Source organism: Panthera onca, chromosome A2 (assembly GCF_046562875.1).
Source record: "Panthera onca isolate mPanOnc1 chromosome A2, mPanOnc1 haplotype 2, whole genome shotgun sequence".
Classification (NCBI taxonomy): domain Eukaryota; kingdom Metazoa; phylum Chordata; class Mammalia; order Carnivora; family Felidae; genus Panthera; species Panthera onca.
Window position 1 is genome coordinate 43415890 of NC_138340.1, and position 27135 is coordinate 43443024.

A 27135-nucleotide genomic window follows, 5' to 3' on the forward strand; every position below is an offset into this window, starting at 1 on the left:
AAAAAATAGGCAGGTCTTGAATGTTGGCCTAGAATCATCCCATGGGTGTGTGTTGTGTTCTTTTTTAACCATGGATTGATATAAAGTCACGTTCTACACCCTACTCCAGTTCTAAATAAGTAGATCAATTTTTTAAACGTAAGTGTAAGATTTAATATGTATCTTTATTAAATACAATTTTGCTAGATTTAGATTATTTTTGGCCTATACTTATGTGTTTGTTTTTTTGTTTTTCTTTAATGTGAAAAATGTAGCAAAGCATAAAATAATTTTTAAAAATTCGCATATTCTGGCTAGTTTTCATTAAGCATAGAAAGAAATGAAAGGGTTTCTTTTTTCTCTGCTGCTATAATACTGCTCCCCAGATAAGTCTATTGATATTTTCCCCAAAGACAACACAACACAAAAATACTTCATATATATATTTGTTTCCATAGGATCTTGCTATAAATATTCTTGTTTGTGGGGGTTTTTTTGTGGCTAATTTGTAATATATGAAGAGGCAAAAATGTGAAAAGAAAAATAATCAGCTCCTTGCTATTTAGCATATATATATATTATATATATGTTACATATATAATATATATCAAATCATATATATCATCTTACAGTTGCAAAGTTCAAAAAATACCTGGACTAACAGTAATGGTATAAATACATATACTTTGTTCTTTGTAATCCAGGTATTTCTGAAATTTATTATCTGATATGCTTGCTATCCCCGTCAGCTCCTCTCTATGTCATTCTTTAGCCAGGGATTGGTAAACTGCAGCCTTGAACTAAACCCTATCCTTGATTGTTTTTTGGTAAATAAAGTTTTATTAGAACACAGACACTCCATTTGTTACTGTCTTGTCTCTGGCTGCTTTTATGCCACAGCAGTCCAGTTTAAATTGTGGTGACAAAGGCCAAATGATGTGCAAAACTCAAATTATTTACTATCTGATCCTTTAAGGAAAAGTTTCCTGACTTCTGTTTTCGCGGTTGGTTAGCAGTCCATCCGTTCTATTATACTGAGAACTAAAACGGGCATATTCCTATTCCTGTGTTAAATGATACTGAAAGAAAAAAAATCATTTAGTTATTTGCTTCAGGAGATATTTGCTTCCTCAGGATAAAACTTACATTTCAAGACCCACATCAAGAGTCTCACCTCATGGTGCCCATCAATCTAAAGCTATTATTCCATAAACTGTGCCCAGTCCTACTCAGGTTCTCGTCTTGCAAGAACAATCTTAAAATCACTCAGCTCAGGCCATAAAATCTTATATATATCATCCATAACTTCCCCTTCTGAGGTAGTGCTAAGACTATGTCAAGTTATATTCTTTTCTGCAGTAAGTCTAATAAACTTAAGATTTGGCTGAACAAATATTTCTTGTCGCCCTTTTAGGAGTGGAGAGTGGACATTACAAATCTTCTAAACTAGTATCACCCATTCTGCATTATCTTATTCTGATTAATGTAAATACTGAGAACATTCCTATGAGGTATAACTACCTGCATTTTGTATTTGGGAAAATGGGCTCATAGAAGCAGAAGATATACTTGGGTGGCAAGTCCCATGGCACAGATCAAGAGGGAAAAATAGTAAGGTGAACCCTCTGTCAGGCTTCTGCCCACAAGTCCCAGGTCTACTCTAGATTATAAACTGAACTGGGATAAATATTTACATGTTCTAGGCCTCAGTGCCCTTCCCTATGAAAGCGAAGAACTGTGCCTATATTATCTATATATTTGCTTTAAATTCTGCAACCCATTGGATGAATGATTTTTTTCGCAGTTGGAAAATAAGTTTCTCCATACCGATTTCTTTCTTTTCTTTTCTTTTTTAATGTTTATTTATTTATTTTGAGAGAGAGGGCAGGGGGAAGAAAATCCCAAACATGCTCTATGCTGCCACCACAGAGCCTCATGTGGGGCTTGACCCCATGAACCATGAGATCATGACCTGAGCTGAAATCAAGAGTTGGATACTCAGCCGACTGAGCCACCCAGGTACACCCATACTGATCTCGTTCAGCAAGACTCCGCTACCTAAGCAGAGGCATATGGGATAAACTATATTGAAGACTGAGCTCTACAGCTTGGTTGCTCTAAGAAAAAAACACAATGTAGAAATTATTCTAACTATTTTCATAACAAACATATTTGCATTTATTTCGTGCTGTTAACAACTTAACATGTAATCATGCCTCCTCTAAGAAAAGAAGTAATACTTCTTCTATGATTGCATTAAACACGCTGTGTTATATCTTTCTACTAATCTATCATCTATTATGACTGCCTATTTTGAGAGCTGGCATAACAATTATCATAAGTGATAGCATTATATTCTGAAAACAAAGAATGTGATGGTACAATTTATCTCGCTACTTTGCCTGACTTAATGGCAGTTGGGGTTTCCTAGACAAAGCCAGATTTTTTCAGATCATAAATATTTCATTTTTTAATTTATTATTGATTCAGTTTGATAGTAAATAACTCCATGAATGCTGAGGTTGGAAATCTATTGTAAAAATTGTTAAGCATCTTTTCTTCTGTCCATCCATAGAATTTTATCATGCTAAAATACAACAGTGGAGCTACCTGAAGAAAATGGATTTGGGATTTTTAATTTATCTGTTGCAGTTAATTAACTGGTCAATTAAAAACAAAAAGGCAATTAGTGCCGAGCACATTTGTTCTGATGATGAACATGCAATCTGAAAATGGATCTTGATCTCTGCTACAAAATTCTTTAATGTCAAAGCAATGTTGTTGTAAGTAGAGGAAGAATAAAACCCATTAGGACTAATGCACTTTCAACAATGGTTTCCTTTCCTGCTAAAGCAACATAAGTAAGACACAATTAGAGAGAGAAGTTGGCCAATATTTTAAGTAATATTTCTGCATGGGCCGTTCTGTTTCCCTGTATTTAGAGCAATCACCAAGCCATTTAGTAGTAGCGGTAGTTACATTTTTTTTCCCTATCAAACTGAGAAAATCATTTCACATAGTCCAAAAGAGGTAAGAAATAGGTATAATTTGTAATTAACCTGAGGATTTCTATAAAGAGTATGTATTAATGAACAATTCTCTATCATCCAAACTGGTGTCACCTAGATAATTCTATTATTAAAGAGCATTAGACTGGTAGTTAGACAAGAATAACTTCCCATGTTTTCCTCTTGTCCTTCAATGTAATGTATTGGGTCATCTTAAGCATTTTGTGAAGTTTGTAAGTACGGTTGGTGAGTACCAACTAGAATCCTGTATGAGCCCCTTTCAAAGGCTTGTTGCACAGCTACGCATGCACATCCACCTGCCTTTTTATTTAAGCTCCTGTCCCTAGTTCCCAGTGCAAACAGAAGTTGGAAAACTCTTTTCTAAAAGAAAAAGAATTTCTCTCTTTTGATAAATCCCATTGTCTCCCATGTCTGCTGGAGTATCACAGCTGCACATGACAACAGCCCCCCCCCCCCCCACCAAATTTCCTGGCTGCTTGCGGTTTAGCCAATGCTTGACTTTTTTGATAATTCCTGATTTACTGGCAATCTTATCCAATTCCTAGACTGATGAATGGTTTCATAGCCAAGGGGTAGATTGATGACAGCTTTCTATTTCTAAAAGTACAATTATTCTGAACCATACAAAGATACTGTTTTGTGCTGTCTGGGTTAAGAATAATTAATATTAGGTATGACCTCACAGTCACGGCACTTGCTTCAGAATTCTTCTCTTAGCTGCCTTCTGGGGTTAGATGCTGGTCAGCAATACATGGTACAAAGAGGTCAGTATTTTTTTAATTTTTTAACGTGTATTTATTGATGACAGAGAGAGTACAAGCAGGAGAGGCGCAGAGAGAGAGGGAGGCTGAGGATCCAAAGCGGGCTTCTCACTGACAGCGCAGGACCTGACACGGGCTCAAATTCATGAACTGTGAGATCATGACCTAAGCCAAAGTTGCATGCTTAAGTTACTGAGCCACCCAGGTGCCCCTTAAAGAGGTCGATTTAAGGCAGGACACTCACTGGCTGAAGCTACTTACAAATACAGTACCCTTTTTGTCCTGCTAAACTTAACAAGATATTTTTGCTGAGTGTATACATAGGGTTACATAAAAACAGTTCCACAATCTTTTACCTGAAATCTTTACAGCCAAATGTATTTTAGAGTTTAGAATATATTAGAGTAGGGATGAATGAAAGAACTTCCAGGAGCTAAATGTCTAAAGGACCAGATAATAAATATTTTAAGTTTTGAGGGTCATATGGTCTCATCTGCTATAAGTATTCAACTCTGGCTTTGTAGCCCCAAAACAGCCATACACAGTACATAAATAAGCAATCATGTTGGGTTCCAGTGAAACTTTATTTACAGAAACAGGGGATCTAAATTTTGTCAGCAATATCTGGTTTTCTGATCCCTATTTTAGTGTTTAAAAGACACTGTGGTACAATTTCATATATATTTAGACGACACCTCTGGTGGACAATGGCTCGGTCAACCATTTCTGGTTTAGCACCAAAACATGTAAATACACATGGTAAGTTGGATAAAACAGACTAAAAAACCTCACATTAATTTAAGACCAGTTTTGCCACCCAGCGAATTTTGCCATCTACTCTACAAGGATATTTTAATTTTCAGAGATTTAGACAAGATAGATTCTGGAATTGCAAGAAAGGGACGGGGAACCTATGCATATTCTTTTGTTGAAGTGTTCAAATTTGATACTTTTACATTGAGAAACTCCACCAGAGAAAAAGGAAACACACATGGTCTAGAGAGGACAGAGTATGTTCAGTAATAATGCAACAGTAACTTAGCAGTCCTGTCATGAACCAATACACCTGTTTTTCTAGGTCAAAGTAATATTTAAAAGATTGCATGGCCTAAAATTTTCATCTAAAACAAAGTGCTGGTGATGCATTTTTGAAACTTCTTTAGAGCTTCTGGAAATTCTTTTAAGTTTATATATTGGCCTCCTTTATTTTGCCTCAAGCAATCTTTAGGATTCTAGGAAACTAGAAATAATTCCTATGGCTATTTTGTGTGTCAGTGACCAGCATAAATTTTACTTATTGAATATTTCTAGGCCATTTTGCTGTGAGTAAATAACCAGCATCTTCTGATCTGGATTATTCTCACTGAGCTAGAGTACTTTCCTTCCTCAGGTAATCTAAACTTCTATGGATGGAACTTTTACAAATGACAACTGATATATAAATAATAGCTATTTAACCTATTTTTATAGAATATTGCCAAATGAAATATCTCCCGGGTTCTGCCTTCATTACAGAATGCTGATAAACAGTCAGATGGTAAAGGGCAATATTTGCTTTGTAATTGTACACTGGGTTGAATTGAACAATGTTAGAATATTAGAGCTGGAAGAAATATAAAGGTATTCTCTAGGTCAAACCTCCATTTTCATAAGAGGAAACTGGCAGTCAGTGTGATTGTAAATGAATTATCCAGCTGGTTAGGAGAAAGAGACAATAGTAGAAGCAACGTCTTTAGGTTCCCAGTTTCGTCTTTTTCTTGATAATACTAGATTGCCTGGCCATCAGGTACAAACCAAGCACAGACTATGGCATAACTATGAACTCTACATTACGTACTGCACCACCTCTTGTTACAAGTAATACATATGGTGTTTATCTTCAAGGTAAGGTCCAAAAACTCTGGCAATACAGTGGAGACTTTGATGAATACAAGTCTTGGGGGGTATATCATGTCAGTTTGCTCTGGGGTCTTTAAGAAACACTTCATATAAATACAGGGTAAAGAATGAATGCGATGTTCTGATGATTATGGTTGCAAGAGATAAACCTACAACATAAATTGGGTTAGGCAAAAAATTCTTCTTGTTGATTCGCATCTGGAAATTCCAGGGGTTTAAGTATGACAGATGGTTTCATAATTTCATGATATCAGGTATGATTATAGGTTTTTTGAATGGCAGAAAACAATACAATAACACTCAGATATATGAAACTGGAATAGATGAAGCAGAGCTCTTGACAGGATAAAAGCAAGCTGGGAGTATAAGAAGCGGCTCATGGATGGTAGGTGAAGTAGGATTAGCTAGATTTTGTGGGCTTCTGAGAGATTGGGTATTTTGGGTAATTATACCAGCCCAAGGAAAAAGCAACCATTCCTAGGTTTCAGGTATCTGGAGGCTTCTGGAAATTGGGATGGTATGCATTATAGCTCAGGAGTATTAGGTTCTATAAGAGGGATAGTTGGGGTGAAGGCTAAGCCAACTCTGCCAAAGGGAATTGAGAGGTTTTTTTTGTTTTGTTTTGTTTTGTTTTGTTTTGTTTTGTTTTGGAATTGAGAGTTTTTAGCCATGTTTACAAAATTGGGTCAAGACAGCCCTTGTGAAATATATTATATTGGATCAACAGATTTATATTTTAGCAACTTAATCATCCTAGTAATATTGACAAAGGTCCTGACTTTGATTGTCATTGGTTTGGCTTACGTGCCCCTCCTTTTACAAAACACTGTACCCAGGTGAATGGATTTCTGATTGTCAAGACCCTGGTAACACCCTCGTTCCTGGAACTACAAGGTGGAGGCATTCCCACTCCAATTATATGGAGTGAGAATGTTTAGGGAAGTTGTTCCTCAAAAGAAAGTCACAGCTTTTATCAAAAGAAGAGGGAAGAATTGTTGGGTTGGAAAAAATAATGAATATTCATCAAATAAGTTGGCCATATAATTTATCTTGTAAACCAGGATTCTTTTGGGAGAAAGGGGTACTGTTATTAGTTGTGCTTTGACATTTCAATAAACAGAAACTGTCAGGGAAAAATAAGTATGTGTGGTCATGCTAACATTACATGGTTTTTAAGGAAGATTTAGGCTTAAATGGGGAGTTCTATGCAAGTCAGAGAGCATGCATACAGAGACAATGTATAATACATATGCAAAATAATTAGTAGATCCATGAGCCTATACTGGAAGTATTTACTGAATAATCCTGCTGGAAAAGAATAGTTAGAAATGTATTGTTTGTTGCCTTGAATAGCATTCCAAATACTTTGGATGATTATGCAATAGAGAGCGATCACAGGTTTTAGAATGCTGGCATAATTGAACCAAACCTTTGTTTTAGGAAGGTAGTTTTGTTTGTAATATTCCATGAATGGAAAGGACAAGAGATTTCAGGCAGCAGGACTATTCAGAGATCCCATTTTCTTTATCTTAGATTCCACTACTCTCGTCAAACCATCAGTATCCCTTTATTGGACTACTAAAGTAACTTCTTAACTTATCTGTGTAAGTCCACGTTTTACTCCATCCCTGTCATTCTCTGCATCACCCACAGTGATGTTTATAAGAGGTAAATTAAGTTGACTTTTTCTGATTAAAATCCTCAATTATAATTTGAAAGTATGACACCAATACTTGTTAACATGGCCTATGGGCCTTGCATATTTGAGCCTCTTTCTCCTTTTCCACCTGTTGTCTCTTGCCATTGTCCCTCTGAGAATGAAACTGGATCCTTTTCAAGTCTTTGAAAATGCAAACTTAGTCCTGCTTCAGGACCATGCCCTACTTTCTCCCTTTTGCTTAGGCTGCTAGTCTCATTCTCCATCCTTACCCATATGAATCCCTGCAGACCTACTCCCCTCACACCATGTACAGCCACTATTTGCCTGGCTATCAGCTACCTGTCCTTCAGGCTTCAGCTCAAAAATGCTGCTTGAACCCCACCCCATAGATCTCATAAATCTCATTTTTTAGTTCAAAGCATTACCATATTTACTACACATAACTATTCACCAATGTATATATCTGTGATTGATTTTGTTGTTTTCTTAAATGTCATCTGTCATAAGATGCCAGAACCTTGAGGGGAACAAAGGGTCTTAGGATTTATCACTAACACCTAAGAATCTAATGTCTTTCAGAGAATGGATATAAGTGGACAGACAAATAAAAATTTGTTGAACAAATTATAAGTGAAGAATTAATATGGAATATGATTTAATTTAAATATAAGTAGTTTAAGGTTTAGAATAGGTGGCGCCAAAAGCAACGGAAAGGAAGAATTTGTGAAAAAAAATTATCACATCAGCATAGCATATTCATTAACCTGAATATTATTTGTTTTCAATGTGGTTTTTATTCCTTGATTAAATTTGAAAGCCTTTAACTTTGAGTTTATAAAAAGCATTAATATGGTCAGTGTTTTTAACTTAAGGTGAAAAAATTAGCAACAGAAAGAAAAGAAATATTTTTTAAATTTAAAAATATATCAGGAAGTGATCAAAATTTCATTTTTGTTAGATTCACATATAAAGTTCACATACTTCCTTAAGGTATTTAAAGTTGCAAGAAATATATATTTTCAATAAGGTAAAGGTTCCCAAAGGATCGTTTCATTTGATATATAATCATTTTATCAAATGTGATCTAGGTGAATTTATTCTGAGCTTATTCTATATATATTTTTTGAGATGATGAGTTTTTTGTTTTTTGTTTTTTTAAAATCATGAATTTTAAGAATCTATTATTAGATTTCTTTTTTGGAGTAAAGAACACAAAACACTTGATCTTAATTTCATTTATTATTAGATATCTTAAATGTGAAAATAAATTAGAGAAAATTATAATGTAACACCATAAGAAAATAATGTCTCGTATTTGAAAGATAACACTTCCAGAAATTCATTTCTGGTACAAATTTTGTAGCACAATACTAATATTAGTGCTGGTAACATTAGGAAAGATGATGTTTCTGAATGAATATATTCTCAAAAAAAAGTAATAAAAAAACTTAGAGAAGGCCATAAAATTTATAAAATCACCGTTGTGATTGTAAGAGTAGTATTTTATCCTATTTCTAATGACCTAGAATCACAAATAAAAGCAACAACAGGATTACAGGAGTTGGTTTAATATGTTTTTAATCCTCATTAACATGTCAAAAGCAATTATTCAAACTTATATGAATAAAAGTTTTTATCCACATAATACGTTCAATTGAATTGCCTTTCAGCCCATTATCTACTGTGTCAAATCTCGTAACAAATGATATGTATATCTCAGGTGTGAACTGAAAGTTTGAAAATATGACCTGAAAATATGGAAACTTTGCAAAATTACATATATGTAAAAGGTAGACATTTAGGTTGCTTTATTTTGTACAATAATATTTTAATATTTAATTGAATAATGTGAAAAAATTCATATACATTTTTAAATATTCATGTTAGTATATTTGTCATTTCATGACAATTTTTTTCTTTCAGACTCTTGAGATACTGACTGGAAGATAGACATTTTTTTTTGCTGCCGATTGTATGGGAGAAATTTTGACCTTACAAAGTGGAAATGAGGTTGCTATGGAAACTGGTAATTCTGCTGCCACTCATAAATACTTGTGCAGGTAAAGTGTTCTTTTATTATGAGTTTTTATTGATAATCTATTGGCACTTTTTCTATATGTGAAGCAATTTTCATATGCATAATATTGATGTTATTTGAATTCCTAAGTGATAAAAAATTTAAGGTACTTTCTATGGCTAATATATAATCCTTACAAATGCATCAAGCTCCATTTTTAAGCATAACTAACATTATTTCAATTACAAATTGTTAAACATGAAACTTTTATTTTAAAAGACTGCAATTAATGATTTTTGCATCAGTAAACAGTGGAGAGTAGTTCTTTTTTATTTAATTTATAGTGAAATCTTTAAAAATTAAACTTGAAGTATTTATTTTCTCTCAAATTAAGCTTTTGGTATAAAAAAAGCTATATTGAAATAGAAGAAAAAGTGATATAGAATTATATCATAGAATTATATTATAAAAGTGTTATATCAGAAATTAGGGCACCTGGGTGGCTAAGTTGGTTAAGTGTCTGACTCTTGGTTTTGGCTCATGTCATGATCTCACAGGCGGTGAGTTCAAGCCCCACAATGGGCTTTGTACTGACAGTGCAGAACCTACTTGGGATTCTCTTTCTCTACCTCTCTCACTGACCTCCCCTACTTTCTCCTTCTTAAAATAAATAAATATTCAAAAAAAATGTATCCAAACTAGAAACAACTTTTGAAATTTTTCTTTCCATTTCAATGATACATGTTCTTTTATTCAACCTAAATCCATTAATATCCGTGTGTCATTTAGTTTATGCTGTGTAACAAACCATCCCAAATCTAAGTAGATAAAAGCAAGAAATAACCATGTGTTTAGTTGACAAGTCTAAAGGTTGGCAATTTAGGATGGGCTCAATTGGATTGTTGTTTTGGCTTTGGCTTTGGTGAATTATACCTATGGTCACCTCCTGGGTCATCTGGGACCTGGCTGGTCAAGAACATTCTTAGCTGAAACAACTGGGCTGCCTTGGCCTTGGTTCAAGTGATCTCTCATCCTCTGTGGCTCTGGGCTCTTTCACATGGTGACTGCTCAGAGTTTCAGGAGAAATCAGGGGCATGCAAAATTTCTTGATGCCAAGGCTTGCAACTGATACAGTATCATTTCTGCTACATTCTTTTAACCATTCTTAGTCAGAAGACCAGTCCAGATTCAAGGGGTAAGGAAATATACTTCATCTCTTGGTAGAAAAGCTGCAAAGCTGTAATCTAAAGAGGTACAAACATAGAAAAGTGAATAATAGTGGCCATTTTTCTAAATCATCAACCACAGTCTATTAGGATCATAGGGTTCTAATCTAATTGTCAAGTTTACTTTAGTGAGTTGTCACAGAGCTTGGATGTTGGCTAGATTTTCTCACTGTCAGAGCAACCGGTCTACCCTATCATGCCGCTTCCCACCAACTGTGGTAATGCACTACTGAAGTTCATGTATTTGTAAAAAAAGCAGTAATATATTGGGAGAACACAGAAACCAACATAGTAATTTATAATTCACAAAATCAATAATTATAAGAGACACATAATTAATAGCAATTCCAAGAAATGGAAAGATACACTAATCTTGAAAGTTCTGAAAATGCTAAAATATGTAGAAATCAACCATTAGAACCAGAAAACCATATAAATAAAGATATTTTTACCACTAGAAAATCCAGTATTTAGAAGTGCTACAGTCATATTTATTCAAAGTGATTACCTTATCTTGATTTGTGTCATTTCTAACTCTCTATAACAAAAATTCCAAGTTAAATGAAATGTCCCTTTTTAAATAATAGATTAAAAAAGGACAGAGCAGAGCCATCAAGGTGTCCTCAAATTATACATGTATGAATAAGAAATTCTCTTCTTAGCTTCACATTTCGGCTTTCTGTCAAAATTTAACATTAACATTTTGCCCTTTAAATATGTATATTGAATCAGCATAGTATCTCTAAAAGACCTTTTGTGTTAAATTAAAATAAATCATTATTATCAGAATACATATCAGATTTGAGAAATTCCAATTCTTCTACTAACTTTTATTTATCCAAATTGGATGTGATTCAACATGTCCTTTTGCTTAAGTCTAAAGAGAAAAACAATCATATGTCCTTGGTGCACAGCTTCCTTGTGAAAGAACACGTTAGATGTTTTTTTTTTTTTTTTTTTTTTTTGGCCGTTAGCTATTTAAATAAAATAATCTGAGCTAAACGTTGCCCCAGAGGTAAGGATGTTGATAATGATATACACAAGAGAACATTGCTTTAAAATTTTTTTTTCAACGTTTTTTATTTATTTTTGGGACAGAGAGAGACAGAGCATGAACAGGGGAGGGGCAGAGAGAGAGGGAGACAAAGAATCGGAAACAGGCTCCAGGCTCCGAGCCATCAGCCCAGAGCCTGATGCGGGGCTCGAACTCACAGACCGCGAGATCGTGACCTGGCTGAAGTCGGAGGCTTAAACGACTGCGCCACCTAGGCGCCCCAAGAGAGCATTGCTTTAAATATGTTTGAGGTTTTTTTGTTTTTTTAAGAGTTCTCATGGTTGTCTCCCTACTTGCAGATACTATGCTAGTTTGGAAAATTAGATTATCTGATGATGCCACAAGTGCTGTTTCTACACATAGGTATATCTTCTTTGCTTTCTCAAAACTTACTTTTTTTTTTAATTTTTTTTTTTTTAACATTTATTTATTTTTGAGACAGAGAGAGACAGAGCATGAACAGGGGAGGGGCAGAGAGAGAGGGAGACACAGAATCTGAAACAGGCTCCAGGCTCTGGCAGTAAGCACAGAGCCCGACGTGGGGCTCGAACTCACGGACCGCGAGATCATGACCTGAGCCGAAGTCAGACGCTTAACCGACCAAGCCACCCAGGCTCCCCTCAAAACTTACTTTTTATTAATTCCAAAAGCTGGCAAATTTTTTACATTTATCTGTTTTTTTTTTTCCTTCCTATTTTCACTGGTATAATCTTTTGAAATTTTTAATATTTTGAGTCTCCCCAGACTCCAAATTAAAACAAAATTTTGCCCCCAAACTCTTCAACTCTTTCCCCTGTTTTCTTTTTGTTTGTTTTAATTAACTTTACAACTTCTTCTAGCACCTTTATTATAGGCATAGGCCTTTAAAACTTTACTATATCATAGTCCATTAGGCATATATTATAATTTTAGAACATTTTTTAAAAACTGTGAGTGTATAGGGGCACCTGGGTGGCTTAGTCAGTTAAGCACCCAACTTCAGTTCAGGTCATGATCTCATGGTTTGTAAGTTCGAGCCCTGTATTGGGCTCTGTGCTGATAGCTCGGAGCTTGGAGCCAGCTTTTGTTTCTGTGTCTCCGTCTTCCTCTCTTCCCCTCCCCTGCTCATACTCTGTGTCTCTCTCTCTCTTTCAAAAATGATTAAACATTTAAAAAAATCTTTAATTCTGAGTCTTTAAAAGTTCTATTGTTCTATTTTAGTATGTTTTTAATATTGTGAGTAAATTGAGGCCCATTTCCTAAGATACCTAACTGGTAATCTTACACTTTTATATTATTTTGTTAATCTGTGTAATAGACTAAATAATGGCCCCCAAGAATATCTAGGTTCTGATATCCGAAAACTGAATTTTACATTAAATAAAAAAAAAACATTTTGAGGGTGTGATTAAGTTGAAAAGATCTTGCAATGGGTAGATTATTCTGAAAAATCTGTGTGGGAAATCACAAGTGCACTTACAAGAAAAGAGGCAGAGTGGGAATGAACGCAGAGCCAAAGGCAATATGAAAACATCAGAAAAAGATTTGAAGATGCTGTGCTATTGACATTAAGTATGGAGGAGGGGACAGTCAGCCAATGAATGAGGGGAATGAAGGTCTAGAAGCTAGAAAGGGCAAGGAAACAGATTCTCCCAACACCTTTGGAGGGAGTGTTGCCCTGTGGATACCATAGTTTCTGCCCTGTGAAACCCATCTTGGAATTTTGACCTCCATAACTATGAGAAAATAACTGTGTGCTGTTTCAGCCACCAAGTTGTGCTAACAGGAGCTGTAGGAAACCAATGCAATATGTTTCTTCCTCCCTAGACCTTATGCTCCAGGAGGGTAGGAACTATATCTTCCTGGCACTTGGTAGTGCCATTCAGTAAACATTCATTCAGTAAACAGAATGAATGAGATTCAGTGTTGTTGGTCCTATTTGGATTATCATCAAGTGGAAAAATTTAGTCATATAATTTCCTTTGAGAAACAATTGATCTAATCAATCCCAGTAGATATGCGTTATGATGTTATTGTCATAGAGTTTTTGAGATGAAATTCTAGTAACATTTAAAGGTTTCAAAACATTTGAATGGAAATTCCATGAGGTTAACAGTTTCCATCTGCCATATTCTCTTCTGTTTCTCTATCACCTAGCAGATGGTCTAGAAATAGTTATCAAATAAATTAAAGGAGTTCCATTCAATTCAACAGATGTGTATTAGGACCTCACATGTTCCAGCCACTAAACTAGATGTTGACCTTCAGCAATAGGAAGGCCATAGTCCCCCCTCACTTCAGCCTACAGTCTAAAAATGGAAACCAACAAGTAAGTCAATAATTTCAATAAAGTACAACTTGCTATTTGAATAACATAGTAGAGAGTATATAACATGGAAATGTTCTAAGAGAACATCTGCTGCTTTTTTCAACCTTCCATCTATTTATATATTATATCTAGCAAATCTCTAGGTTTTTGCTAAAATAAAATGAGAGAGGCATTCCATTTGTGTGGTTTTTTTGTTAGTGTAAGGATGTACTTGGGGCCACTCTAAAGGGAGAGTCTGTCTGAAAATGAAATTAACACAGAAGCAAGACAATCCAGGGGAGAAAGGCACACTTTCTTTATTCTACCTTTGTAATATAAGCCAATAAGATGTCCCTTTGTCATTTTAGGCTAACTTGTATTGAGAATCTTTCCCTTGTGATGGAAATAATATTGTCTAATACAGGGTGAAAGATTTGTTTTTGGTGTAAATTAGTGAAGATGCTAAGTTAAATATAGAATTCCACTTAGGATAAATGCCTACTTACTGCTGGAAATGTGCAACAGAAGAAATAAAGGAATGAAAAAAAAAGACACCGTTTTCCCAGGAGGAAAAAAAGCATCAACAGATTTAATATAGACTCAGAAGTTTGATTTTTAGCCCCCAAATTGCTACAGCATGTGCATTGCATGTCTTTAGGGTAGAAAAGACAAAAACATTAATGGGATAATTTGGAGACCATGTTGATAAATGGAAGAAAACTCTGTTTCATTTTGTTTTAGACAACGCACAAGAAGTTTTCACAAAAAAAATTTGTTCTTGCATAAATATTAAACAAAGTAGCTGGAGCAAATCTATAGTGAATGTAATGCAGAAGCTGGAAACCATTTAGGATCAGATTGTGTTGATGTTAGAACATTACATGTGTGAGAAATCCAAGTTTCTTCATTTTATTTTTTTAAAATTTTTTAATGTTTATTTTTGAGAGAGAGAGAGAGAGAGAGCATGTGGGGGAGGGGAAGAGAGAGAGGGAGACACAGAATCCAAAGGAGACTCCAGGCTCTGAGTTGTCAGCACAGAGCCCGATGTGGGGCTCAGACTCAGGAACCATGAGATCATGACCTGAGCCGAAGTCGGACGCTTAACCAACTGAGCCACCCAGGTGCCCAAAACCCGAGTTTCTGTAAATCTTTTGCTTTCCTGTGATTTTTACATAAAGATTGATAAATTATAAGCAAATTGGTAAATTCAAGTTTTCAACTTTCAAAATGAGACAATTATTTAAAAAAATTTTTTAAACACTAAGCAATAGGGTAAAAGTAAACATCAGCTGAATCATGTGCTGTGTCTGTTTTGCATTATCTGAGCTTAAAGAAAGCATAATTTTAAACCCAGGGCCTAACAGATGCTTGGAAGTCCTTAATAATGGTGCTAATGAAGGTCAATGTCTGGTATTATATTATAGAACATAATAAGAAATAGCAACTCTCACTAGTTACAAAGAATTTTAGTTCCATGACATGCAGTATTCATATCTTCTCAAGAATTTTGTCCTATTCTATTTTAAACTTTGTTATTTTAACAAAATATTATCATTTTAAGTGTAAGCTAAGTGGTAGTTTTTCCAAACTTTTCACTTAGTTCATAGATGTAAGTAGCTTATCTATGTGCCATTTGTGTTTATTTTGTTATGGCTGAGCACTTCTGTATCTATCTTACAAAATTATGGACTGAATACCTATTTGGTAAGTCTTAAAGAAGTACTAGTTATTCACTCGGAACCTCATTTTTGTTTCAGAGAGAAACTGAATGATTCAAGGAGGGGAACATGGAACTAGCAACATTTATTGGCAGAGTAGAATTAAAGGCTTCCTTTACGCATTCCATCTATATTATATTATGTCACCAGGGTCTAATGAACTGGTTTCTCTTTCTGTATTAATTACTCTTAAAAAATTCTTTATTCATATTTATTCAGTGACTCTATGCAGTTGTTTTGTTTTGTTTTGTTTTTGAGAGAGGGAGGGAGAGAGAGAGAGAGAGAGAGAGAGAGTAAGCACATGTGTGAATGAACAGGGGAGGGCCAGAGGGAGAGGAAGAGAGAGAATTTAAGCAAGGTCCATGCTTAGCAGGGAGCCCAACATGGGGCTCCATCTCAGGACCGTGAGATCACGACCTGAGCTGAAATCAAGAGTCATTGAAATCAAGAGTCATACGTTTAACTGACTGAGCCACCCAGGCACCCCTCTATTAATTACTCATGAGGAAGCAATTGAGACTAGAAATTATAAGTCTTCCCTGCCACCATTTACATGCAGTGTCTACTGACAAATGTAGTTATATTATTGTTAAAACTTCTCTCAAAGTAATTTATTCTTAACATTTAAATAAAGTTGGTTTTAGGGCTTATACAAATAAAGAAAAATAAAAGCCCTTTGTATCAGTATTTTTACATAGCTTGGCATTTTGCAAATGGAATAGCCTGAAATTGAATCTGGGGGAAGATCTCCCTCCTTCTAAACACTCACAATCAGAAGTCTATGATAAGGAGACACTGAAAAGTATTTATGATTGCTTGAATTTTACTCTGTTTCAAGCATAACCTTCTACTGAATTGAAAACCAGAGTAAATGAACTACCTCAGAGAGAGAGCCGCAAGAATGGAAATATGTACTGTGAGCAAGATTTTTTCAAAGAAGACAATGTATCACACAGCAAATCCATGAAAATTGGCAGGTGTAATAAACCTGCTTTGCTCAAGGATCCCAGAAGCACATAATGGATATTCCTTTGGGTCAGAGTGTGATGAATATTGAGTACATCACAACCCACACTCTGCCTACGGTCTTGTTCAGATTTATTGTTAGCATAATAGCACCTTCAGGAATGGAACACCAGGCTATATTTTTAAGTCAAGTGACATCTTTGCAATTTCTAATAGAGATGGCCCAATTTAGAAATGCTGAAAACACCATTTTTATGCAATGCCTACTGATAAAGGTGTTAATACGATTATAAAATCTTCCTTCAAAGTAATTGACTCTTAAACCCTAAATGAAATTGTTTTTTAGAACTGATAACAATGTAGAAAAATTTTTCTCTTTGGTCAGCACTAGAAGGAAATGATTGGCATGCAGATGAGACATTCCAAAAGGAATGTTGACCCTTAGTAGATGGGAATGTGGGAAAGAGTGCTTTCAATTTGGAGTCTTTAAGGGAGATGGTCAGGTTCTCTCTAGTGGTGATAATATCAGGTAATGTTTTTATTTTAAGGGTACCAGAAATAGCTTAACCACAAAGTGAAAATAACATGGGAGTTTTGATAGAGTTTTTCTTCTACTTAAAACTTTCCTGAGATTTACAATCAAACTCCTTATGGGTAGCAAGACACTAGACAATCTGACTTTTTTCAGCTTCTTTCATCTCAACTTGTAAATATCTAAACTCCCCTTTGCTCACTACACTAGAGCCATAATTCTTTCTTTTGCTCCCAGAAATATCAAGATTGTTCTCTACTCAGGGCCTCTTCTATTCCTGTTGAGTTGCCTGGAACACTCTTCTTCAAATATTTCTATAGCTGGCTCTTTCCATTAACACCCATCTCAGATTAGTCACTTCTGTGGAATGATCTCTCAGAAACCTACCGAGGTAGCCAGCACCTGGTCCCACCACTGGCCCAAGTCACTCTCATCAACCTTTTTTACTGTCTCTAATGCCCCGTTACTATCTGGAATTAACTTACACATTTGTTCATTGCTTGTCCATTTCCTGTCTATATCTAGTGGAATACAGGCTCTATGTAGGTAAAAATATCTCAGGTCATATACGTTGCTGCATCTCTTACACATAGTACAGTGTCAGACACATAGTAAGCACTCAATAAATATTTTTAAATAAATAAGTGATTGACCTCTCAAAGTAAGCCCCCATGGCTACTTATGGGTGACACAATATTTGCAAACACTTAAAATTTTATTTTATATTTTTAGAATCCACTTTTAACATATACATTTTAATCACAATATATCATTTGGTTTCAGGCACTTTTTTTTTTACTCTTTAAAAAATTCATGATGTATACTGAACACAAGAAGTTTGCTCAGACATACTCAACCTAGGCAGGAATAATTTCAGTGTTGTTTGTTCAAGGACTAGCGTACTTAACACACAGCCAGTGCTATTTTAATATTATTGTACAGTTGATACTCACTGATACTATGTCACGAATCACTTGAATATTTAAAACCTTTGAGCTGTATTTCATCTCAAGATATATTTATCCATTCCTTCCCAGTTCCAGGATTATCAGTCAAGTCAATCCTCCATGATTTCTCCTCCAGACTTTGGGAGTAGCCTTCTAAATGTTCTCCCTATTTTGAGGCATCCCCTGTATCCTTCACAAGACGTAGCTTATTGACACAAAATTCTATCAAGGCAAATCTTCATCAAGCACAGAGGATTTTGTCAACTCTCTATGTCAAGACCTCCACAGATCCCATTTCCTATGAAGTTCAAACTGTCTAATCAAGCATTCAAATTCAATTTCCTTCAACAAATATTGAAAGTTCTCCAATAATTTAATTCAGCCTGTGTCCTGAGCCATGGTTTTTCTTCTTCTCCTTCATGTATCCTTCCTTTAAGTCAGAGCATACTACCAATGAGATCTCTGCACTTTTTTCATTCCCAAGTCTCCCCTCATGTGAATGTCTCTGCCTGCATTGTCCTTCTTCAGATCTACTTCCTTCTGCAGAAGTCAAATCCAGTTTTTCTTACCCATGTTCAAATGTGACCTCCATTCTGAATACTCCTCCAAGCAACAAATAATTCACCTTTCTTCCTAATACTTATTCCATGAAGTGGAATTTTATTTCCATACACTTTGTTTAAAAATAGGTCATTTTTTTCTCACATACTCATTCTCAGAAATATTGTATTTACTCTTGTTGAAAATAAATGTATAATAATGGAATTCTCAGTTCTAAAGGGAAAACAAAAACTAACCTTTAATATTTCATTAGTTATACTTTATACCTCTTGCTTTATAGTTTATAAGGCATTTTTTAATAAGCTACAATTTTAAAAAAATTAATGTTTATTTATTTTTGAGAGAGAGAGAGACAGAGTGTGAGCAGGGGAGGGGCAGAGAGAGAGGGAAACACAGAATCTGAAGCAACTCCAGGCTCTGAGCTGTCAGCACAAAGCCTGATGTGGGGCTTGAACCCACGAACTGAGAGACCATGACCTGAGCCAAAGTCGGATGCTTAACCAACTGAGCCACCCAGGTGCCCCATAGTTTATAAAGTATTTTATGTGAAGTGCTTCATCTGTGCTTGAGAGTGACTGGAAGAAAGATCCTTATCTTCTCTAGCTGGGGAAATTGAAATTCAGAGGTACAAGACTCATCAAGGACCATAAGGCTAGAAAATATCAGAGTTTATGAGAATGCAATGCTCGGATGAAAAATTTTGTTCACCATTTATTCAAGACATTGCTTCTTGACAAGACTCAAATATATGTAACAATTTTTTAAGTTGATGTCAGTTGTGTTTAGGGGCCAGCTTTTGCTCATAGTGTAATCAGATTGAAAGAGGTAGTCTCCAAAATTTTACAACCAACTTCTTTATTTGTGATTCTTTTTTTAATCCAATGGGTGGATATTTATGTTATATACATTAAAAAACAAAAAAAATATATAAATTAAAATTCTAGACAAAATAAACACTTACAGAATTTGTAACATTTTCTTTTCTCATTATCAGTAGTTCACCTTATATACTCTGTAGGTGCAAAGTGCCTCATTTTAGAGACTCTGCATTGTAAAAATAATAAAAGTATTTGTTTTATTTGGAAGAGTCACAGGGAAATAGAAAACCACCTGTACTTACAGCAATTCTCATCTCACCCGAGTAACAGGGAATTTGAGGTAGAAAAGTAGGCCATTTTTGAAAAAGTGTCATTAAGGTAGAAGTAGATAAAATTGGGGAAAAGAGATTTAAAACATCTGTTTCATTAAAATATTATGCAAACCTTAAGAAAACACATGCAGTTACCTATTGCTGTGTAGCTAACTCTGTAATTCTGTGGGTTGTCTGGATATTTTCTATGCTGATTTCATTTTGGTTCTCTCTCATGTGGCTCACTGAGTTTAAATCAGAGTAAACTAGAAGGTTGGAGAGATGGAGAGAGAGATAGAAATACCCAGGGTGTCATAAGTCACGATAAAGGGCTGGGTTTTTTCAGTATACCTCCAAATTATGTAGATTTTGTGCAGTATATTGCCATTTGTTCCCTACCCTTCCCTTCCCTTCCCTTTTTTCTTTTTTCTTTTCTTTTTTCTTTCCTTTTCTTTTCTTTTCTTTTTTTTTCTTTTCCCTTTCCTTTCCTTTCCTTCCCTTTCCTTTACTTTCTAAGAAACACCTTAGTATATTTTAAAGAATCACATGAGAACCTTTCAAAATGCTGTGTCAGAATCCCACCTTTAGCAATTCAGATTTATTCATGTTCAGTTTGGTCATTGGGATTAAGTTTAAGTGTCAGTTCAATGAATTTTCACAAACTAACCCACCCAATGTAACCACTACTCAAATCAGGATGCATACCATGGCTGACATCCCTCCAATCACAGCTGAGACTCAAAAGGATAACCAGTATCCGACTTCTAATCACATAGATTAGGTTGATATTTTATATGCAAAGTATATGTAATATATAACTTATATGTGTCATATTTATCTATAATCATGCATGTTACATGTATGATTATAGCATACATAAAATCATACAATATGTACTCTTTACCAGGTGACTTTTTAAATTCAACATTAACTCTGAGATCCACACAGGTTGTTGTGTATAACAGTATTTTGGCTAACTGTCATTAGTGTATAGGATTTCACTGTAAGAATCTTTCACAGTTTATCTTCTCATTCAACTATTGGTGGGCATTAGACTTTATATGCTTTAACTTTTTAAATTATTTTTCCAGCTTTATTGACATATAATTGAAAAAATTTTATATATTTATTTAAAGTGTACAACGTGATGATTTGATATACTTACACATTGTGAAATGACTACCTTAAGCTAATTAAGATATCTATCACCTCACATAGCCAAAAGATACAAAATATTTTGTTTATCTTATAGAATTAGTGCTAATTTCAGAAACAAACATAACAGACTTTAATGCTACTAAAAAATAGATCTCAATCTGAAAATGTACCTGATAGGTTATCAGAAAAACAGATGAAGAGAATTTCTTTCTCTTCTCATAATTAATAAATGAAGCTTGCATTTCCTAAAGCTTGCAGCAAACCACAGGTGTTGTCTTGTCACATTACCAGAAATTCACCATGGAAAATTTGGTACATACGGAATTAAAACCAACATTTGAACAAAGTACAAAACTCTCCCCAAATGCTCACCAGCTATATAATCAGTTCTCAACACTGAGCCAGGAAACAATGATGATTTCTTATGTCAAAAAGGGCAGGGAGATTTGTTTCTTTTTGTTTAAGTCTTTTTCCTGTACTTGCATGCGTGGGAATTACAAAAAGGACTTATATCAAAGAACACAGAAGTGGTACATTTGCTATTGCAGCTCTACACAGCCACAATTGCACAACTGGAAAGGGAGGGAGGTGCTAACCCCGTATCCTCTTCCTCATCAGAAATCTGATTCAGAATCACCAATAATTGAAGGAAGAGTGCTTTCTTGGAGCAAATTATCCAAATCAACCTCATAGCTACCATATCTCTTAATAGTTGCCAATTATTCTTTCCATTTTGTACTCTTTATGTGGCATGGCTAAACTGAATCCAAGGCCATAAGTATGATTTAATATATCTAAGATCATGGCTATAAATTTATTTTGCTTACCCAGACTTCCAGTCTGTCTTAATTAAAAACTGACAATTTGCCAAATGATTTTCTGTTGTATGCTGAAATATTTGTGGAAGCTGGACCATGCTATGTGTTAGAGAACTTATTTCCAGAGTCCAAAGCACATAAGGTTTGATGGTGCAGATAGGATTTTTTATATTTTATTTATGTTTTTAACAGGTTATTAGTTTCTATTGAAATATAGTTGACACATAATGTAACATTAGTTTTAGTTGTACAAATTAGTGATTCCACAAGTGTATCCATTAGGCCATGCTCATCACAAGTCTAACTACTAACAGATGGATTTTTTTTAGAGAACTGTTTCCAGAAAAATCACCTCCTATTCAACTGCTGGGTTTTTCTGTTTACCACCTAGCTGGATATTCTGCCTCTTTGCATCTGCCAATTGTCTGTATTTTTACAACATCAAAATCATTTCAAACGAGAGCATAAAATAGAAAAAGGAGGCAGGAGAAGTCAGACCAGGGGAAATAATCTGTACCTGAGGACTGGCCTTTTAGTCTCCTTCCAGTTTGGCCCTTGGTAGCATTGGAGTTTGTAATCCATGTACCAGAAGGTGACCACAGTCCTTTACAGTCTTGATATTCGGTGATTTTAAGACGAAAAGCCTTACATAACTCACTATTTGTTAATAGTTCTGATGAAAGAATGTACAAGTACATCACCGCTTCTTTCAGCTAAAAGGCACTTTGGGACTCATCTGTGAATTTTATTTATCCATCTTATGCTGTTCCTTTGGGTAATTATGAATGAATTGCTCTGTGCTGTCCTTTCATCAAGCATTTTCTGATTGTTATTTTGAAATTTATTTTCAAAAGCATCACCAATGGAGTGTAGTCACACATGAGTAATGCTTTTTATTTTAAACTCTAGTGCTGCAGTTGAGTTGTTGAATGCCACATTTTCATGGCTAAGGCTATGCAGTACTCTCCTGTCCCAGCCTTCAAAGCTCATTGATTAGTCTGCCTGTCTGTCAAGGTGGTCAATCAGTTAATTCAGTGGGATGCTCAGACACTCCAAACAAATGATTAATGTGGGGAGACAGACTGAAATACATGTTTAGCAGCTGATGTATTAAGAAGGTAAACACTTAGCCAATCTATAATCATTTGATTCTTCACAATTACATGACTGCTTATTTTCAATAGATAACTAGGGAATGATCAGGGGAAATCTGAATCCAGAAAGAAGGATTGACGTACTTGGCTTAGCTAAAACTATGTTAAATTTCCCTTCCCTGTATGGTTTTAGACCGGAGTTGACCAAAAAGGCAATTTGAGTGAGATTGAGTAGATAGAAATGATATATTTCTCTGAAAGCTATATGTAAGTAATTGTGATGAGAGAGACCCAGGTAAGCTAAGAGCTTGTCCTCAGTCTCTTTCTTCATATCCAGCTTTTGTCCCAGCTGCTGGCATTGCTGATCAAGAGTGACCCCAAACCTACTCCCCAGACTTTTCACTTTATTTGAAAAAAATTGGCTGTTCTAAATTTTCAAACACTATGAAGAATTTTGACTTTGATAAATAATCAAATACTTAGCTCTTTTGTATATTGTTTTAGGAACTATCAAGTTATATATATATATATATATGGCCCAGGTTAAATTTCATCTCAAATTTTATTGGAAAAACAGTACTTTTAATATACTTATCCATTTAAGTTATTCAGAATTCTTTAATTATACCATAACAATTAATAATCAACAGTATAAAGTAAAAAGGAAAAATGTTATTTTCTCCATTATGTATTTAAAAAAATGAGTAAAGCTACCTCCTAAGACTTTCAGTTAATAGCAGACCTGAGTCTAAAACCCAGAGTGTCTATTTAAATTGCAAACTTCCTTGGGAGGGGAAATGCTTGATCTCTAGAGTCCTTTGATTTTAAGAATTTGATATCCCAGGAAGATACAGATTGAGGTCTTAGCATAAATCAGAATAATCAAAGTGCAACTTAAAACATTTATATAAAGCTCAAAAGTGCTTCTTTTTTTCTATCGCTTGTATTACCCAACTCTTAGCACAGGAAACATAGAGAATCAAATTAAGAGTGTCAAAAGTTATGTATCCCATGGCCAACTTTTTTCTCCTTTCCTTATTCCTTCCTCATAGACACCGCCATGTAGTTAGCATTGAACCTGGGCTTTGGAGAAGGGCACACTTGGGTACAAATCACATCGCTGTCCTTTAGGGAGTTGGCTTACCCCTGGAAAATTTCCTGCCTTCCTCAGCATGTTTCTTCACCTTTATTAACAGAGATAACTACTACTTATAGAGTGAGTTGTACATATTACTATTCACATTCACATTACTATAGATGTAGAAGAATGCGGAGTGCTTAACACAGTGCTCAATCAGTGATAGCTAGTGATCATAGTAGAAGTAGAGGTAAGAGTTGTGTTAATAGTAACAGTTGAAGTAGCAGCAATGACCAATATTCATGACGGGTAGATTGCATTTATATCTCTAAGAGTAGCTCTTAAAACTCAGTCTACTGGGAAATTTGCTGTCTTTGAACCCTGGGCTTTGGCTGGCTACTTCTTAGTGCTTCTTGTTGCTCAGAGTCAAAATCCAATGTTAAAAGGATAAAAGGGGGGCATCTGGGCAGCTCAGTCATTTGAATGTCTGACTTTTGGTTTTGGCTCAGGTCATGATCTCATGACTTGTGGGATCAAGTCCTGCATCAGGCTCTTTGCTGATAGCATAGAGACTGCTTGGGATTCTCTCTCTCTCCCCCTCCCTCTGCCCCTCCCCAACTCTCTGTCTGTCTCTCAAAATAAATAAATAAACTTAAAAAAATAAAATGGAAAAGAGGCCATCCTCCACCCCCATTATCCTCAGTGAATAACTGGGTTATTATGACCACAGATAAACCCCAAACTTAAACAAAGAAATAATTATGGGTGCCAGAAACAGATGGGAAGAAGTGTGGCAATGCAGATAAAATTACCCAAAATTGTGCTTCAAAATTTCATTTCAAAATTTTGGCTACAGAATCAGTCTCCTATCCATAAATCAAGGCTTCTCAACTTCAATGCTATTGACCTGATAATTAATCACATTTTGAACCAAATAATCCTTTGCTGTATGGGACAGTCCTGTGCATTGTAGAATATTTGGCAGCATCCCTGACGTCCACGCACTAGATGCCAATAACATCCTCCCCAGCTAAGTCACAACAATCAAAAAATGTCTCCAGGCTCAAAAAGTTCCTGGGGAACAAAAGCACTCCCAGCTGAAACAATTCCTGTATACTCTTGATTTAAGAATTCTCCTAATTCCAAGTAAGTACCAGTTACACTCTGCCTTTCCATGTAGGCTTAGCCTCTGATTTCACACCATTCAAACCTACTGTATCTTCAGACCTGAGAGCTCCTGTCCTTTCCTACTGAACCATCTCTTCACAGTGGTTGACAGCTGCTTTAGGGATATGTCCCATCAAAGATATTCTGCTTGTGCCCTCTTGAAAGAATAACTGCATGCAATTCATACTGCTCTCTTTCCCACCTTTGCACCTACTTCCTCAGAGGTGCTTTAAAAATAGTATTTTTCATTGTTCTAAACCCTAGTTTACTCTTTCGTCAGTTTCTGAGGGTCTCCAAAAACAGCAGGATTTTGTTGGCTTCTGCAAATACTATAATGGTGATACATTTTTGAAAAAGCAAAATGGGCTTTTAACTGAAAACAGTGTATCAGGACTTATTTAGTCTTTATAGCGAAAATTCACATTAAGAAACTGAGACTGTAATAGATTAAGTTTCCAACATTGCACTGTAATTAAATGGCCATTCCAGATTGTTCTGCCTGGCTCAGTATTCTGTGCCCACTGCAGTGTACCCTTATAATAGCATTCAGGAATTCCTATGAAAAGTGGGGACAGCCAGCAGTAACCATATTTGTGTGTGTGTGTGTGTGTGTGTGTGTGTGTGTGTGTGTGTGACAACCTAAGCCTACTTTTAAAATGATAATCATCTCACTAAAACCCTGAATCAACTATGTCCCAGAGGACCATAGAGAATAGTCAGATTTTTTTGGTAAGCAACTCATACACTTCAGAGTGAAGGCAAGTTTCTATCTATTGACCTGTCATGAAGCAAGCTGTCTCTTTTTTAAAATGATTTAGAGGCAGCTGGCCTCCAGTCTGCTAGTCTGTTCATGTCTAACTTGGCTATTCATCATCAGAGTCAGGAATCTCTGCCCATTTCACATAGGTATGTATTTTTCTACTGGAAGATCTTTCTCCAGAAGTGAATGGGTTCAGGCCAAGGTCTCATCTTGCGAAACAGAGACAGAACTCAGTACTATTTATATCACAGTCGAACTGACTCTGTGTCATTGCTCATTTAACCTACTTGTCTTCCTATCTAAAGATGTTCTTTCCCTTCTGGCCTTCCTGCTAGCTGTGACATCACTCCAGGCAAACCTTAAGGAGAGGACATTTTTGAGGATTACTATATTTGATTCATCCTAGAAAAGTTTAACATCCTTGCTATTGGTATAGGCAGTGGTTATACACATTATCTTTTTTCTTCATTGCAGTACAAGTTAATCAGTCCAGTTCTGCTTATTACTGACTCATCTCTGGCTTCTTCTTTTGGAATTCTAGCCCTTTTGCTAAATGCTCTTATTTCATCTGGAAGTTTGCATAGACTTTAGTGTGAATGCTCCAGTAAAAATAGCTGTCTTCATTAACCTTTCTAACATGTGCCCAATATTGTGCTAACTGGTTTACATGAATGATTTCATTTAATTTTCAGAAAACTGTAAAGGGAAATAGATATTATTATCCCTATTTTAGAGAGAGGAAACTAATGAGGAAAAGCTAAACAGCTTTTGAATTTCACATAGCTAGTATGTGGCACACTTGGGGCTTGGAGCCCAGATTTGTCCAATCCCCAGACCCAAGGATGTTCCATTTATTACACTGTCTTTCAGTGAGTTTCTGTTGGTATTGTATTTTATTACTCGACAAGTAATATATTGTCATCTTCATTTTATTTTTTGTTTATAAAATGAATGCCTTTGTAGAATCTTCAAAGATATAAAAGTTGGATTAAAAACAAAAGTCACAGGAAGTGCTCCTTTCCTAATATTTTGTGTGTGTGTGTGTGTGTGTGTGTGTGTGTGTGTGTCAAAGGCACCTACAATAATGGACTATACCAGTATTCCACTAAGTTATGCTGCTATTTGCTCTCTAACACCAGAAAAGTCACATTACTTATCTAGATTTCAGTTTATTTGTAAGCTGATGGGGTTGAATTTATGAGTTCTTAATTCCTTTCCTTCTTTGATATTCTCTGATTTTTCTGATGCATACAGTATTTTTGCCTCACAAGGGGCTTGTAAAATACACTGGAGAC

The 27135-nt window shown here is 35.4% G+C and overlaps 1 protein-coding gene across 2 annotated transcripts in view; it reads left to right on the forward strand.

The window, feature by feature from the left end:
• The window catches only part of CNTN6 (contactin 6), a 283185-nt gene that overhangs the window by 46359 nt on the left and 209691 nt on the right, over nt 1-27135 (forward strand). For both annotated transcript variants that reach the window (XM_060631587.3, XM_078442810.2), the window contains exon 2: nt 9252-9388. In XM_060631587.3, the coding sequence (XP_060487570.2) occupies nt 9334-9388 (55 nt within the window). In that variant the 5' untranslated portion in view covers nt 9252-9333. The remainder of the gene's footprint in view (nt 1-9251; nt 9389-27135) is intronic.